General features: G+C 58.9%; 1 protein-coding gene across 3 annotated transcripts in view; it reads right to left on the bottom strand.

The window, feature by feature from the left end:
- Nucleotides 1–16623, bottom strand: part of DLG5 (discs large MAGUK scaffold protein 5) — a 91739-nt gene that overhangs the window by 32587 nt on the left and 42529 nt on the right. For all 3 annotated transcript variants that reach the window (XM_055131887.1, XM_055131885.1, XM_055131886.1), the window contains exons 3-7: nucleotides 14756–14918; nucleotides 13088–13231; nucleotides 12433–12616; nucleotides 3453–3712; nucleotides 1154–1466 (exon numbers count right to left, since the gene is read on the bottom strand). In XM_055131887.1, coding sequence (XP_054987862.1) covers nucleotides 1154–1466; nucleotides 3453–3712; nucleotides 12433–12616; nucleotides 13088–13231; nucleotides 14756–14918 — 1064 coding nt within the window. The remainder of the gene's footprint in view (nucleotides 1–1153; nucleotides 1467–3452; nucleotides 3713–12432; nucleotides 12617–13087; nucleotides 13232–14755; nucleotides 14919–16623) is intronic.

Raw genomic sequence — 16623 nt, 5'->3', positions numbered from 1 at the left:
CTGCTGCCCGGTGCTCCCATACAGCAGACCCTGGGGGGCTGCACAGGGAGCTCCTGGGGCTGCAAACACCCGCCCTGAGTGACTGGCTCGTACCCAGCCCTCTCCTCTTCCCATCCTGAGCTGGTACCGGCCCTTCGCCCAGGAACCAAGATCTCAGGACAGGGGAGAACAAGGTGGGGCCTTTCCTCGGCCCGTCACCGTCAGTGACCCCAGAATATTCCAAGAAGGCCACCAGGGAACAGCGTGTGCTTGGGGGACCAGGGCATGAGTCAAGGAGGCCCACCAGGAGAATGGTGACGGGGGAGGGGTAGGAATCGCTCGCAGCCAATCCTGCATCGAGTCTCGCAGACGCTTGCTTCCCCCAATCAGGGATTCCCTTCCCAGCCTGCCTAGGTGGCCGCCTCCTGACCCCTCTGTAGGAAACGGCCGCTATTTAGCGCTTTTTACTTCAAAAGCTATTTCACAGGGCCTGCTGGACCCTGACAGAAGGCAGACTCCAACGGATATAGTGGACACCGGGACTGGCCACAGGGGGCTTAGGGGAAAGCCTCAGGTTCTCTCAAGCCCAGTGGGACAGGAACTCACAGAGGCACACAAGGGGGGCGGTCAGTCCAATCCCACCGGCCCTGCCCCAGGCCTGCGTCCAGGCTTCTGGGCTTCCTGGGTCCATGGAGACACCCAGGCCTCCATCTGCTCCAGGCACTAAGTCTCGAGGCCACCCCCAGCACCCGCTTTCGGTGGGGGACAGCCAGGTCTGATGCCAGCAGAGAGGGGGTCTCAGCAGGGGACGCTCCTGGGCTGCCCAGGGCTCACAGGGTACACCCTGGGGTGTAGCAGTAACCCTGGGGCCCGGGAGACCCTCAGGAGGACTCGGGGAACTCACATACAGTACGGCTCATCCACACCAGCTCGGACGGCCTCGCGCAGCCTACAGTGTCAGCGCTCCAGATTAGCCCCCAGAGGTGTGAGCAGCCTGGGGACAGCCCCTGGGGATGTGCTCCACCCTGCAGAGAGCAGCCCTTGGCTGTCTCCCCACTGGCCCCAAGCAGGAGACTGAGAGACTTGCCCTGGACACGTGTCCCCCGAACCTGCAACACCCAGTTCCGAGCACCAGCAGCACATCAGGACCGGCCCCGGCCAGCAGGGGACACACCTGCCGCAGAGCCTCCATCTCCTCGCTGGCCGCCTTCTTCTCCGACGTGCTGCTCTTCAGCTTGGACTCGGCCAGCTCCACCTCGGTCTGCAGCTTGTCCAGCTCCGAGATGACCTGGTCCCGCTCGCTCATGATGAGCTTGTACTCGCTGTACACGGCGTCGCGCTCCTCCTTGTACTTCTCCGACTCCTTGGCCGTCCTCACCTGGGTGCTCCTGAGCTCCGAGAGCTCCGACTGCAGCAGCTCCATCTCCCACTGCATGTCCTTGTTCTGGGCCGTGGCCTTGCTGAGCTCGTGGTGCACGGCCTCGAACCTGGGCAGGGACACGGGCAGCTGGGCGCCGGGTGGGCCAGCCCACCCCCAGCAGAGAGAAGCATCGGATCCTCCGCTTTCTACAAGCGGCAGCAGCTGGGCATGACGACATCGTGCCCTCCGTCTGCTAGAAATGCCAAAGGGCATCTGCCACCGCCACGCCACACCACCAAGAGTCATACGAAAGCCTAACCGAGACTCTGAGGTAAACGGGCTCCCTGGATGCAAGGGGGTCTGGCGCCCCGTGGGTAAAGATGCAGACACCAGCGGCCCGGGCGTTAGGTCAGAGGGAGAGCACAGCTCGGGCCTGAAGCCACCCGCCAGCCAGGCCTGCAGACGCCCCAGCTCTCCAGGCCCCGGAGCGTGCCCTCAGGAGCACAAGCCCAGCAGCATGAACAGCTGCTCTGCCACAGCTTCTGTGTGGGGAACTGCACGGGACTGTGGGGAAGGCTCTGAGAAGGCCCGCAGTGCACTGCAGCCCCACCCCTGCGGGGAGGAAGGGGGCTGAGAGCCATAGAAATCGAACTCGGAGCACACCAGCTGCCAGCACTCCCAGCTCCACACCTGAGTCAAAACCAAAACTTCTGGAAGAAAAGAACCCACCCAGACGACAAACAGCAGGAGACTCCAAAATGGTCGGATTATCCAGAATTGGTCTGAGGGAGACAGAAGCATAACTCCCAGGGCAAGCGCCAGGGAAAGGTTTCCTGGGCCGGGGTCGGCTCAGGGGCTGGCCCCTGTGGCATCACGTGAAGCTCCCCACCAGTTTAAAACCTGTTTGAGTGCTTTGAGATTTTTTTTTCTTTTTCTTCTTCTTTGTTAGTTTGGGGACCACACCTGACCACACTTGAGTACTGCCTCGACGCTCAGGGTCACCCCCCAGGTGCACTAAGGGGCCGCAGTGCCAGGACGGACCCAGCCCTCCTGGATGCAGGGCACGTGCCTTGAGCTCCCTCAGGCCCTGCAGCCCAGCACTGCTCCGAGGGCCTGGAAGAGCCTCGGACCTTACACTGGCACATGCAGTCCCAAGCCTGCCCCTGGGCCGGGTTCATGCCGGGCACTATTTGGGAGCACCAGCACCGCAAACCAGTCAGGTACATGTGAGCACCGGAGAAAGGGGTGCAACCCAGTGAACGCCATAATAAAAGGTGTGTCAGCACCAAAGCCAGGAAGCACGAAGCCCAGGAAACTTGTGTGAGCATCCCTGCAATCCCCACTGCACACTACAACCACCATGTGTGCCAGAGCCACAGCGCCCCCAGTGGGCACAGCCAGGATGTCCACCAATGCCACAGCGCCCCCAGTGGGCACAGCCAGGATGTCCACCAATGCCACAGCGCCCCCAGTGGGCACAGCCAGGATGTCCATCAATGCCACAGCACTCCCAGTGGGCACAGCCAGGTTGTGTATCAGTGCCACAGCGCCCCCAGTGGGGACAGCCAGGATTGCGTGCACACCACAGCGCCCCTTCGTGGGCATAACCAGGATTGTGTGAGCACCACAGCATCTTCCAGTAGGCACAATCAGGGTATGTATCAGAGCACCACAGGCCCCCTCTGGCCCCTCGGGCCCAGTGGGCACAACCAAGATGTGCATAAGAGAACCGCAGCGCCCCCTAGTGGGCCCAATCAGGATAGTGCCAGAGCACGAAAGCAGCCCCTAGGGATACAACCAGAAAGAGTGTGCGTGCAACAGCGCCCCCCATGGGCACAACCAAGACGAGCATCAGCTCCAGGATTATATCAGCTCCACTGAGCCCCCTAGACAACACAACCAGAACACCCGGAATGTGTGCACCTGGAGAGCACAGTGGCCACGTGTGGGACCCCACGGGTGGCAGTACACATTCACACACTCGCAGCCCCGACCCGACACCAGAACAGCAACAGTGACAACGAAGGAAACGGGCAGGGCAGGGAATAACGCTGACTATGGATGAATAAGGTCCTGCGGCTGAGCACTGGCTGCGGGGCGGGGGCCCGCCTACCTGCGCAGGGAGAGGGCGCACTGGTGCTGCAGCTGGATGGCCGTGTCCCGCTGCTGTGCCAGCATCTCCGTCTGCTTCACCAGCCTCTGGTTCTCCTCCTCGAGCTGCTCCAGCCGGCTCAGGTCGGAGTTGTGGGCGGCCACCTTCTCGCTGTAGCGCTTGCGCAGGGCCTCGTAGTCCTTCTTCAGCACCTCCAGCTTGTCCATGGCCGTGTCGTACAGCTTGTTGAGAATCTCCGACGACCCGTTATGCTTGAGCACCTGCAGGGAGAGTCGTGGTGTCCAGGGGGGCCCGCGGGCAGGGCCTGGGGTGCATTCCTGCTCGCAGAGAGGGTCTCTGCAGGGGGGCGAGCATTTCACAGAGGCCGGGGCAGCTCTTCTTGGTTTTGTCTTGGGACCACACCCAGCCGTGCTCAGGGCTTCCTCCTGGCTCTGTGCTCGGGGGTCATTCCCAGTGGCGCTTGAGGGACCATATGGGGTGGCGGGTATTGAACCCAGGACGGCCATGTGCAAGGCAAATGCCTTCCCAGCTGTACTGCCCCCCCCCCACACACACACTCTCTTCTTGGAAGGGCCTGTGTGCAAGCTAAGCCCTGCCTGGTAACTGGGCGGGCAAATGGTAAGTAAATAAGCGATATAAAATGATGATCCTGTAAAAGCCCCCCCACCCACCAGCAATACAGTGGTTTCTTCACCCCCAAGCAGACCATGGATCAAGGCTGCACAGCTGCTTCCACGAGGTCTGAGGAGCTCAGCAGCCAACCTGCCCCTGCACACGTGTCTGAGGCGCAGTTGGGGCCATGAGGGAGCCCACAGGACCCCATGGTGGACACCCGGCACTGGTGGCCTCCAGGACACTCTGGCCTCCAGGCCTCGCTAGCTCAGTCACAGGCTTGGCCTTGAGTCAGAACACAGGGGCGTCCCAAGGCTCCTCGGAGCAGGTGCCCCAGCCGGAGGTGGAGCTGAGGTCCACGGCACAAGCCCCTCATAGGCACGACTCCTGTAAAGGATACAGAGACCGCAGAGACAGACGACAGACAGGCCTGTGGGTGGCTTAGACAAAGGGAGGGGCAGAGACAGGCGGACGTGCAGGGACACCCGAGCTCACGGGTGGATCAGGAGACGAGGAAGGGGCTGGGGAGAGGACGGCGGATGGCTGAGGCCGTCAGAGGCCAGTGTGAGAGGGCGTAGCCTGGGGAGAGGGGTAGCATGCAAGGGCCTGAGGGGGAGACCCTGAGAAATGGCCTGGAGGCGGACCCCACATGCTCCGGGCACAGAAGGGCAGAGCAGCGGGAGCCGAGCAAACCGGACGCTGCGGAAAGGGGCTCTGGTTTGAAGACCCAGAGCAAAGGGGGACCCCGAGTGAGAAGGAGTCCGAGTGTCCTCAGAGAGCATGCGTGGGTATCTGGATGACACACGTGGGAGGGTGATCCTGGGGGGAAATGCAAGGTGGGTGAAGAAGCGGCCGGCGGCCTGCTGACTTCTGCGAAGCCCTTCAGGGACCCCCATCTTGTAAGGCTCAGTTTGGGATTCATGTGCCTTCTCGACCACTCCACCTCCAGCAAGTCCAGAAATCACCCCCTCGGCAAGGAAGCTCGGAGCAGCCCAGAGAACAGAACCTTCCCTGGGCAAGACACGCAAGAAGCAAAGACCCACCCACCCCCACCGCCATTCACGCGCAGAGCAGGGCGTGTGGTGTGGTGCCATGCTGGAGTCCAGGCCGTGCACTCCCTGCCCCCGCCGGCCCAGTGGTATCCACAGCGATGAGAAGAAAGAACCAATGACGTGAAGTGAAAGCCAGAATCATCGCCCTAAGGAAGGAGAGCCCGTTCCTCCAAGACCACTGGCTCCAGGAGATAGCCGGCTCGCCAGGGCCAGGGTTCCAGGCAGCTTCCACCCTTGGCACTGCTTCTCTTTCTCTCCTGGCTGGCCTAAGTCATTCCTTTAAAGGCAAGCCCAGGTGAAGGAAGACCAAACCACAGCAGTGCGTTCAGGAAGCACCACACAGCTGCCCGCTGCACTGCTCTGCAGAGCTGGACTGCAGGGGCAGAGCGAAAGGATGGGGGTAGGCACCTGCCCTGCATGTGGCCAACCTGGGTTCAATCCCCAGCACCCCAGGAGTGATGCCTGAGTGCAGAACCAGAAGGAACCCTGAGCATCGCCGGGTGTGATCCTAAGACCAAAACACACACACACACACACACACACACACACACACACACACACACTTGCAGCTGACCAGGATCCACAGGCTGGGTCCGCTCTCATGCCATGGCATATTTTATTTTATTAACTGATTTTGGTTTGGGGACCACACCCAGCCTTCCTCAGGGCTTACTCCTGATGGGCCTGGGGGACCCTGTGGGATGCCAGGGATCGGACCCGGGCCAGCCACGTGCAAGGAAATGCCCTCCCCACTGTACTATCACTCCAGCACCATCAATGGTATTTTTTAAAAAGGAACTGAGACGGTCAAGAGATAACACAGCAGGGAAGGCACTTGATGTACACAAAACTGACCCAAGTTCAATCCGTGGCACCACAGATGGACCCTGAGCCCATTAAGACTGAGCCCTGGTGCCGGAGCGATAGCACAGCGAGTAGGGCGTTTGCCTTGCACGCAGCCGACCCGAGTTCGATCCCCGGCATCCCATATGGTCCTCCAAGCACCACCAGGAGTAATTCCTGAGTGCAGAGCCAGGAGTAACCCCTGAGCATCGCTGGGTGTGACCCCAAAAAAAAGACTGAGCCCTGAGGAGCTGGAGTGATAGTACAGTGGAGAAGGCATTTGCCTTGCACGCAGCTGACCTGGGTTCGAGTCCCAGCATCTGATATGGTCCCCCAAGCACCGCCAGGAGTAATTCCTGAGTGCAGAGCCAAGAATGACCCCTGTACATTGTTGAGTGTGACCCAAAAAGAAAAAAAAAAAGACTGAGCCCTGAGTGCAGAGGCAGGAGTGAGCTCTGAGCACCACAGGGTGTGACCAATAAGGAAATAAGTAACAAAGAACCTTACACACACACACACACACACACACACACAAAAGCAGATGTATCAGTAACAAAACCCTCAGTACCCAGCTTTGAGCTCTAATCTTAGCATCTTATCACAGCTCAAGAAATAAAGCACCGGGAGATAGACTAGGGGTTAAGGTGCTTGCCAGGCACAGGACCTACCAGAGTTTGACCAGAGCCGGGATTGAGCCCTGAGCACAGAGCCGGGAGTGAGCCTTGAGCACAGAGCCAGGAGTGAGCTCTGAGCACAAAGCCTGGAGTGAGCCCTGAGCACTGCGGGGTGTGGCCCCAAAGTCCAAATGAATCATAGTCATACCTTTACTATTCACCTTAGACCCTGCAAGCATGTAGGATATATTTTATGTACGGTCTGATATGAAATTCTTCTCTATAAACCCCTCGGCAAGTGAGAACTGGCCTGAGTTGGGCCATACGAGGACAGTGGGCCAGGAAGTGACCACACAGCCCATGAGCAGGAAGGGGGCCCAGCGCCCCACCTCCCTGCGGAGGTGAAGCCCCCCAGCCCCACTGGAATCATTCTGAAAGCCAGCTGCTATTCCTCAGTCTCCCACTAGGTGGCAGTCCTGGACAGAACAACAGTCCTGTGGGTGGGCACTTGGCTGAGGCCGACCTGGATTGGCTACCGGGTATCCCACTGGGTCCCTGAGCCTCTCCAGGAGAGCTCCCTGAGAGCAAAGAAAGGAGCAGGCCCTGAGTTCTGCCGGGTGTGGTCCCGAAACAAAACAAACATAAAAAGAGTCAAACTGATCTTGGGTCCCAAGATGGCTTAAGTGGCCAGAGCACCTGCTCAGCCCGCGGGGGCAGCCTGTACACCAGCAAGCAGCTGCTCTGACAGGCAGCCTTGAGCCGGCAGCAGACCTCACTCTGGGCCTGGCCAGGCGCCCCGCCTTCCCCCCCTTCCCTGGGCACCCTGACTCTGCAGGACGTGGTGGCGGGTGTCAGAGCCTCAGTGTTCCAGAGTGTGGGTCTGGCCGTCAAGGTGCCAGGGAGAGGGGGGTCAGTCAGGCGGAAGCCCAGAGTGGACACAGGGGCCCTTTCTGAGGCTCAGTTGAACTCTGAGAGCCTGAGGGGTGGGGAGCTGGCTCGCTGCAAGGTCCTCCTTCGCCCCGTCACACCCCTCCCATGAGCGACCTGGGGCAGGGTCTGATGCCCCAGCTGTGGGGCCACCGCGACACCCCCCCCAACCCCAGGCACCAGCGCCGAGGACGAGACGCAGGCTCTCGCCGTGCCACTGGAGAGAAGACAGCTCTGAAATGAGGAAGACACTTCTGAAGAACTCCGGGAAAACCATGCCCCATGCCCAGCTACCCCGTGCCCAGCTGAGAGCTGTTCCTCTGAGCACGGAGAGCAGCACCCAGCCAGAGTCAGGCGCGGCTCCGTCCCCGGGAGGGACTTAACACCTTAATTTGGTCCAGAATTCTGAAGTGAGAAAAGCTGTTCACTTCCCTCCCTGAGGCACTGCCAGATGTGGCCCCAAAGGGGGCTACAGGATACACCCCGAGTGTGCGGCTGAGCAAGGCCAGTCACCTGATTCTGAGCCAAGACATAAGGGGGAACGACACCCTGCTGTCCGGCCGTCAGCCCAGGGCGGCTGTCTCTGCCCGGGTCTCTGAGGCATCGGCGGGTGGCAAAGGTGGTGTTCGGGCTGCACCACACTGCAGTGCTCAGAGACCCTCCGTGGGGCGGGAACAAACCTCGGCGTGGATATACCCACAGCGCCAGCCTGTCCAGAACCACCGGGTCTCCAGGGCCTGGGTGCTGCGGGGCAGGCGATCCAGAGGCAGGGTTCTGATGAGCTACGGGGAGACACACAGACCTGCCAGGCTATGCCCCACCGTGTGCAGACACACACCACACACAGCACCGACCCGCACACGCACCACACACAGCACCGACCCGCACATGCACCACACACAGCACCGACCCGCACATGCACCACACACAGCACCGACCCACACATGCACCACACACAACACCGACCCGCACATGCACCACACACAACACTGACCCACACATGCACCACACACAACACCGACCCTGCACACTCACACCACATAGCACTACGCTATACACATACCCACAAAGAACCCACACATGCAGCTCCCTCTCAGGCACTTTACACCACACCCCCATGCACCTAATACTGCGCACACATTTTACCTCACACACTCCACACCACGCGTGCTCACAGGCCACACACCCAGCGCCTTCTCACACACACCACACACCCTGCACCCCACCAGCCGGCCTTCCACAGCTCACACCAGACCCTGAGTCCACTGGGAAGAGGTGGAGACCCGGGCCCGTCCCCACCCCCAGCAGGCGTCACCTCACTTCCGGGGAGAGAGTCCTGTCCCGGGCTGAGGAGTCCCACAGAGCCGCAGAGCAAACAAGTGAGTCAAACGGGACCATTCACCCCACAGGGACCTCCTCAAGAGCACAGGGCGTGGGAGGAAGCAGGTGACCAGACCAGGCCTGTCCAGCTCGGCCAACCTTTGCCCTGGGGCCAGCGAGGACAAACCCTGGGGCCACTCCTGCAACTGGCTCCCTCGACTGTGACTGCCCCATCCCGTGGGGTCTGCACACCCCTGCCCCACCCCGACCTGGGGTGGCAGGGCGGAGACCCCACAGAGAAGCTGGTCTCGGCAACTCAGCCCCCCACCTGCAGCCCAGTCATGGACTCAGAACGGGGTGCTGGCTAAGCAACAGGGGTCCAGTGTGCAGGGCGGGAAACCTGGGACACAGATGGGCCCAGAGGAAAAGCAGGAGGAGGGAAGAAGGGGACGGAGGGAGAGCTGGGAGGAGGCGAGTCGTCTCAGCATCCCTCGGGCATCAGGAGAGGGAGGGGAGAATGACTGCTGCAAAGGGTGGCGCAGTTCAGTGAGGCCAAGAGGGGAGGGCAGAGACTCGGGGAGGGCAGAGACGCGGAGGGAGTGCAGAGACGCAGGGAGGGCCACAGGAGGTGCCGGGGTCCGAACCCAGAAGAGCTGAATTGGAAGGCAGCTGCCTTACCCATTGTACTATCTTTCTCGCCCACAAAATACTTAATAATTTTGTTGTTAAAAAAATAAGAATAAAAGAGGGCTGGACAGAGAGAAAAGCAGGTAGGGATTTTGCCTTGCACACAGCTGGTCTTGATACCCTTATGTCCCCCAAGCACCACCAGGAGTGACCCCTGAGCACAGAGGCAGGAGTAAGCCCAGAGGACGAGCAGGAGGAGGAGGAAGAAACAGCAGCACCACCACCACCCAAGGAGAGAGCCTGAATCAAGAATTGAGGAGTGGGGCTGGATCGATAGCACAGCGGGTAGGGCATTTGCCTTGCATGTGGCTGACCCGGGTTCAATTCCCAGCATCCCATATGGTCATCCGAGCACCGCCAGCCGCCAGGAGTGATTCCTGAGTGCAGAGCCAGGTGTCACCCCTGAGCATTGCTGGGTGTGACCCGTGACCCCCTTCCCCACAAGCCCTTGGATGGGGTGTGCCCAGGTGGTCTGTCTAACTCTTTCTCCCGAGCCGAGACGTGGACCCTGGCCTGTGGGCTCCTGAAGGTGAGCGACCTCGGGTTGAACCCACTTCAAATGAAGGGAATCTTCACGCTGCACTTAAAATGTGCTCTGAGTCTGTCACATGTTCACAATCAAGTAATTTTTTACTTGTAAGTGAAAAGAAAGCGAAGAAGACGACATCATGTTGAACTGTCAGGTGAGTGCAGAGGGTCCACTCCACCCTGGTCAACAGCAAATCCTGACACCCACTAGGACTCAGAGAACCACACACTCAGAGCTGCACCCCAGCACTCAAGGACCCTGCGACCCCCAACATGCAGCCACCTACACCAACTGCACCACGCCCCTGGGCAGGTCCAGACCCAACATAGCAAACTAACAGTCCATACCGGACAGGCTTGCTCTGCACGACTCTGTCCGTGGCATAGAAGTAGGAGCAAACAGCCTCACCCGCACTCAGAAATAACTGTGCCCTCCATCCTGGGCCCCCACGCCAGAGAATGAATCCACTGAAAAGCCCAGGTATGTGGGACCAGTGACTGAGAATGCCAGGCCTTAGGGAGTCAGGACTGGGCCGCCCCTCCCGGCCCTGGCTGCCACGCCCGCAAACTGCCTCAGGCACCATTTAAGCACATTAACGGCCATGATCCAAAGACTCACAAACGTATCTCAGAACCAAGCAGCTCACTGCAAGAATGGCTCCAGAAACCAAATTATATTAATTTTTAGAAAACCACGAGCGTGCAGCCGCTTTTGCAGCTGTGCATTTTTTTTTTTTGCATTTTGTTGACTCACTGACATAGACCCTTACAAACATCTTATACTATACATAACAAAAGCAATACAAAATAAATTATCTTGGGGCTGGAGCGATAGCACAGCGGGTAGGGCGTTTGCCTTGCATACGGCCAGCCCAGGTTCGATTCCCAGCATCCCATATGGTCCCCCGAGCACCGCCAGGAGTAATTCCTGAGCGCATGAGCCAGGAGTAACCCCTGTGCATCACCGGGTGTGACCCAAAAACCCAAAAATAAAAATAAATAAAAATAAATAAATAAATAAAGTATCTTGCATCTGCCTTGAACTGGAGCGAGATAGCACAGCAGGTAGGGCGTTTGCCTTGCATGTGGCCAACCCGGGTTCGATTCCTCCACTCCTCTCTGAGAGCCCGGCAAGCTACCAAGAGTATCCCGCCTGCACGGCAGAGCCTGGCAAGCTACCCGTCGCGTATTCGATATGCCAAAAACAGTAACAACAAGTCTCACAATGGAGACATTACTGCTGCCCGCTCGAGCAAATCGCTGAGCAACAGGACGACTGTGCTACAGTGCATCTGCCTTTGGGGCAGGCTTGGTAGGAAGGTGCAATGGTGGTGGGATTGGTGTTGAAGCATTGAATGCAATCAATTATTGTGAACAACTTTATGAAAAAAAAATTTGAAAAAAAAAGAAAGAAAGATAGAACCGTGCCTAGTCTGCTTGTTTTTGCACAACCTGTAACCCCGCCAGGCTCAGGGCTGGAGCGACACAGTGAGAGGGCGCCTGCACTGCACACAGCCAGCAGACCTGGGCTCTATCCCCATCACCCCATGTTGTCCCCTGAGCACCCCCAGGAGTGATCCTAAGAAAGCCCTGAGCACCGCCAGGTGTGGCCCAAGAAATACATACATATATATATATGTATATATATATAGTCAAACTCCTCTCCATCTCTCACAAGCCACCCAAGGAAAGAAGACACGGGCCCAGCCTCAGTCTCAGGGAACTCCAACCGCACACCTCCCCCAGGGAGCCCTGCAGGTGTGCACAATGACACATGAATGACTGATGGTTTCACTGACATCTGCCTGCTCGAGAGCAGGAACTGAGGAGTCACAGATATTCCAGCTCCTCATGTGCGAGGGACATTCCAGATATAAAAGCCCACAGGGATTGGTAGTGAACTGATGGAAGGAAGGAGTGGAGGGGAGGTAGGGTGGAGGAAAGGTAGAAGAAAGGGTGGAAGGACAGTGGGAGGGTGGATAGGTGAACAGGCAGACAGGACAACAGGCAGTATGTGGCTGGCTGGCTGGATGAGTGGATAAGAAGATACATGGGTGGGTGGGTGGATGGACAGATGGATGGATGGATGGATGGATGGATGGATGGATGGATGGATGGATGGATGGACGGATGGATGGACGGATGGACAGATGGATGGATGGATGGATGGATGGATGGATGGATGGATGGATGGATGGACGGATGGACAGATGGATGGATGGATGGATGGATGGACGGATGGACAGATGGATGGATGGATGGATGGATGGATGGATGGATGGATGGGTGGATGGACAGACGTTTGGACGGATGAGTGGATGGATGCACAGAGAGACGCCCGCATGGAGGGAGGGATGGCTGAGCACACGAGGGATGGGGAGCCGTCAGGCCACCTACCTGCTGCTGCTGGGCACGGAGGTCTCCAATCTCCTTCTGGTCCTCCTCGTGGAGCCGCTTCATGTCCTCCCAGGACTGCTGCAGCAGATTCCGCTCCCGCAACAGCTGTCCATTCTCCCGCCTCAGTGTGTCCACATCGTCCTTCAGCTGGGTCTGGTCACTCAGGAGCCGGCTGTGCAGGGTGCTGCAATCACAGCCGCCCGGGGAGCACTGAGCGCCTCCAAGCCCAGCCCAAGGACGCAGCAGCTGGAGGAGGACCGGCCACCACAGGTCAGCGCACCCCGAGGGGGCCAGCGTGCTTCTTAAAGACCTGACGCCAACGGAGCATGTGACGGCACGAAGAGGACACGGGCCCCAGGCATGACGGACCTGGCACCTCTGACAACGGGCAGAGTCAGCAGGCAGGTCAGGAAACACCCACAGAGGGGCACCGAGAGCAAAGCAGCGTCACCCGACTGCGCTCCCGGGCCCAGACAGTTCACCTGGAGCCCCGTGATCTGCCCGCCTGCGGCCCCTGCCCTGGCCCCGTCCTGCTGCCCGGCCTGACAACGGCGGTGACGGGGGAGGGGAGAGCGGCCTCACGAGACCCGGGCATGGTGGCACGCCATGTGGCAGCCCCACGCTGCCGGGAGCCCCTCGGGCAGGCCCCACTCACTGGTAGAAGTCGGTCTCCTTGGCCACCTCCTCACACCTCTTTAGGGCGTTGGTGTGCTGGTTCTGCAGGCTCTGCAGGTCCGACATGGCCCGCACACACTGGATCTTCAGCCTCTCGTAATCGGGATTCAGCCTGTGGTAGGGCCTGGCCCAGACAGGGAAAGGTCCTGGGCTCACACTCTGAGGAACGTCGTCCCCCCGCGAGCCGCATCCTGGGGCCTCGACACGGCAGCTCCCACCTGCTGCTCTGAGCACGGTGAAACCAGGCGCCCGGCCCCCCACAGACCACCAGGATCCGTGGTCAGGACGTGAGCGCCTGGGCCACCCGGGCACCCGCTGCGGCCTGCCAAGCAGACGGGCGGCCACGAGCTTCCAGGCCTGGGCTCCAGGGCTCTGGGCGGGACTCGCTCCCGGGCCCGTGTGTGTGCAGGGTAAGGACAGCGGGACGGGGACGGGGGCACCTGGGAACTGGCTACAGCCTCCTGGAGGGAGAATGGCGACGGACAACCAGCGCCGCCCCCGCGGGAGCACCCCCAGCCGTGCTGAGAGAGCAGGGCTCAGCACCTCCTCCACGAGACCCTCGGGGACCCTCAGGCCTGCAGTCTCTGTACACGCCCACTCCGCCGGGGGCCGAGCAGCCATGTACCACCATGCCTCGCCCCAAGGGACACGTCCACATGGGGAGACTCGGGAGCGCCAGGGAGCACCTGGCTCAGGGCTGAGGCCCCAGCTCCACACACCCCAAATAGCACCACCACGACGAGGCAGGCCCTGCAGAGGGGCAAATCCCCGGTGCTCCTAAATGACTCCAGACCTACCCACGGGACCACGACAGCCTCGGCCAGAAGGAGCCTCTCTCCTCTTTGAGGTCTTCTCTCATGGCGCGAGCCAGTGAAAACTGTCCTGGCCTGGCATGTCCACCACTAAGGCCCAGCAGAAGAGGCAGCGGGGGTTTCCCTCTGCACTCTAGCACATGGCCAGAGAGACAGGACAGGTGTAAGGTGCTCGCCTGGCATGCGGCCAGCCCAAGTTTGAGCCCTGGCAGGGCACCAGGACCTCTGAGCACTGTGAGGAGTGATCCCTGAGCACAGAGGCAAGAGTCAGTCCTGAGCACTGTTGGGCATGGCCCCAAAACCAAACAAAGGAAGTCCACAAACAGCCATGTGCAGCTGTGTGAGCAGCTGTGAGCGACTCGTCTGCTGGGTGCTGAGGTGAGGGGGCCAGGGGAGGGCAGGTGGCTGCGTGCACAATTGGCCATGAAGGCTCAGCAGTGGGGGCACCACCTCCTGGGGGGCACACACTGTCTGGGGTCCGGAAGGCACACAACCAACCAGGCAAGAGGCACCCGAGCAGACGCCTGAGGCAGCTGAACCATCTGGCCACCTGCAAGGAGAGCAGGCGGCAGAGGCCAGCCCAGACACACACACACACACACACACATGCACACACACACACATACATGCAAACACACACACATGCACACACATGAAGGCACGCACACACATGCACACATGCACAGCACACACTAGGGGGCACCCCAACACCTCCCAGCTCCCCAAAGCTGAATATCAGGCCGCAACTGGCCTGGCCCCTACACCACAGCCCCCCACCCCAGCCCGGAGGCCAGGGGCCAGGCATCTCCCCCGGGCAGGGTGCGGGCGCCCCCTACCTCTTGTCGAAGGCCGTCCCGTGGCTGGCGAAGGCCAGGCGCTTGCGCAGCTCGTTCCTCTCCCGGGTCAGGAGGCGCAGCTGCACCGAGAGGTTCTCCACCTTGTCGTCCACCTGCCGCTCGGACAGCAGGGGTGGCGGCGACGGCGCCTTCCCCGTGGTGCCTGGCAGGACAGAGGGACACCGTGAGCTGGAGGCCAACGCTGCCCGTGTGGGCCCACGTTCCCGACTCCACCACATGCCCAGAGAACCCTCCGTGACGGCGCCGGGAGATGAGGAGGGGGAGACCTGAACTCTGCACCTGAGACCCAGAGCAGCTCCGCTCACGCGCCCACCTGAGCACCCACTCGCTGCCCACGCCCGGAGGAGGACTTCTACCTCGCACATAGCTGACCCCGGCTCAATCCCCGGCACCATACAGATCCCTTGGGCCCTGCCAGGAAGGAGCCCTGAGCACAGAGCCAGGAGTAAGCCCTGAGCACTGTAGGGGGTGGTCGCAAAACAAAACCACAATGAGGGCCAGAGCGATAGTAGAGCAGGGAGGGCCTTTGCCGTGCATGCAGACAACCTCATCCCTGGCACCCCACAAGATCCCCTGAGCACCACCAGGAGTGATCCCCGAGTGCAGAGCCTGGAGGAAGCCCTGAGCACTGGGGGTGTGAACCCCTCCCCCAAAAAAAAAAATCAATTTTTTTTTTTTTTCTTTTTGGGTCACACCCGGCGATGCACAGGGGTTACTCCTGGCTCTGCACTCAGGAATCACTCCTGGCGGTGCTCAGGGGACCATATGGGATGCTGGGAATCGAACCCGGGTCAGCCGCGTGCAAGGCAAACGCCCCACCCGCTGTGCTATCACTCCAGACCCCCGAAAAAAAATCAATATTTTTAAAATACTAAAATATACATGTATACATGTGCACATGTATCTGTAAACATTCAGTCATATATATTTTGTGTACTTTGCATATATTACATAATTTTTTTTTTTAAATGTGGGCTTGAGTGTTAGCACAGTGAGTAGGGCGCTTGCCTTGCATGCAGCCAAACTGGGATCAATCCCCGGCATCCATATGGTTCCCTGTGCATGGCCAGGAATGATTCCTGAGCACAGAGCCCAGAGTAATCCCTTCAGCATTGCCAGGTATGACCCAAAAAGCCAAAAATAAATAAATAAAATCTGAAAAGAATAAACAAAAGGCCAATAAATTACCAGCCATGTTTCACCTACAAAAACATATAATATCCATTTGGTCTGAAATTATAGAGAACTAGATAATTTCATATATTAATAAGTAAAAGAACAAATTAGGCTAAGCCTTTCTGAAGAACAGTGGCTATATATATATATATTGTAAGATCCATATGATCATTCAAATGCTAAATATCTACCTAGTTAAATATTACCACATGCTCTCAAATATGTTTGAAACCTTTCCCATTCACTTTGCCATTATTTATAATAGTGAAAAAATGAATAAAAGCCAGCCCGGGAGGACCATGGAGAGCATCGTCATCCATACGGGGAGGACCATGGAGAGCATCGTCGTCCATACGGGGAGGACCATAGAGAGCATCATCATCATCCATACAGGGAGGACCATGGAGAGCATCATCATCATCCATACAGGGAGGACCATGGAGAGCATCGTCATCCATACAGGGAGGACCATAGAGAGCATCATCATCATTCATACAGGGAGGACCATGGAGAGCATCATCATCATTCATACAGGGAGGACCATGGAGAGCATCGTCATCATCCATAAAGGGAGGACCATGGAGAGCATCGTCATCCATACAGGGAGGACCATAGAGAACATCGTCGTCCATACGGGGAGGATCATGGAGAGCATCGTCATCCATACAGTA

The sequence above is a fragment of the Sorex araneus genome, chromosome 3, assembly GCF_027595985.1.
Source record: "Sorex araneus isolate mSorAra2 chromosome 3, mSorAra2.pri, whole genome shotgun sequence".
NCBI lineage: Eukaryota > Metazoa > Chordata > Mammalia > Eulipotyphla > Soricidae > Sorex > Sorex araneus.
Note: the sequence above shows the minus strand (reverse complement) of the source record. Positions and strands in the feature narration are given on the sequence as shown.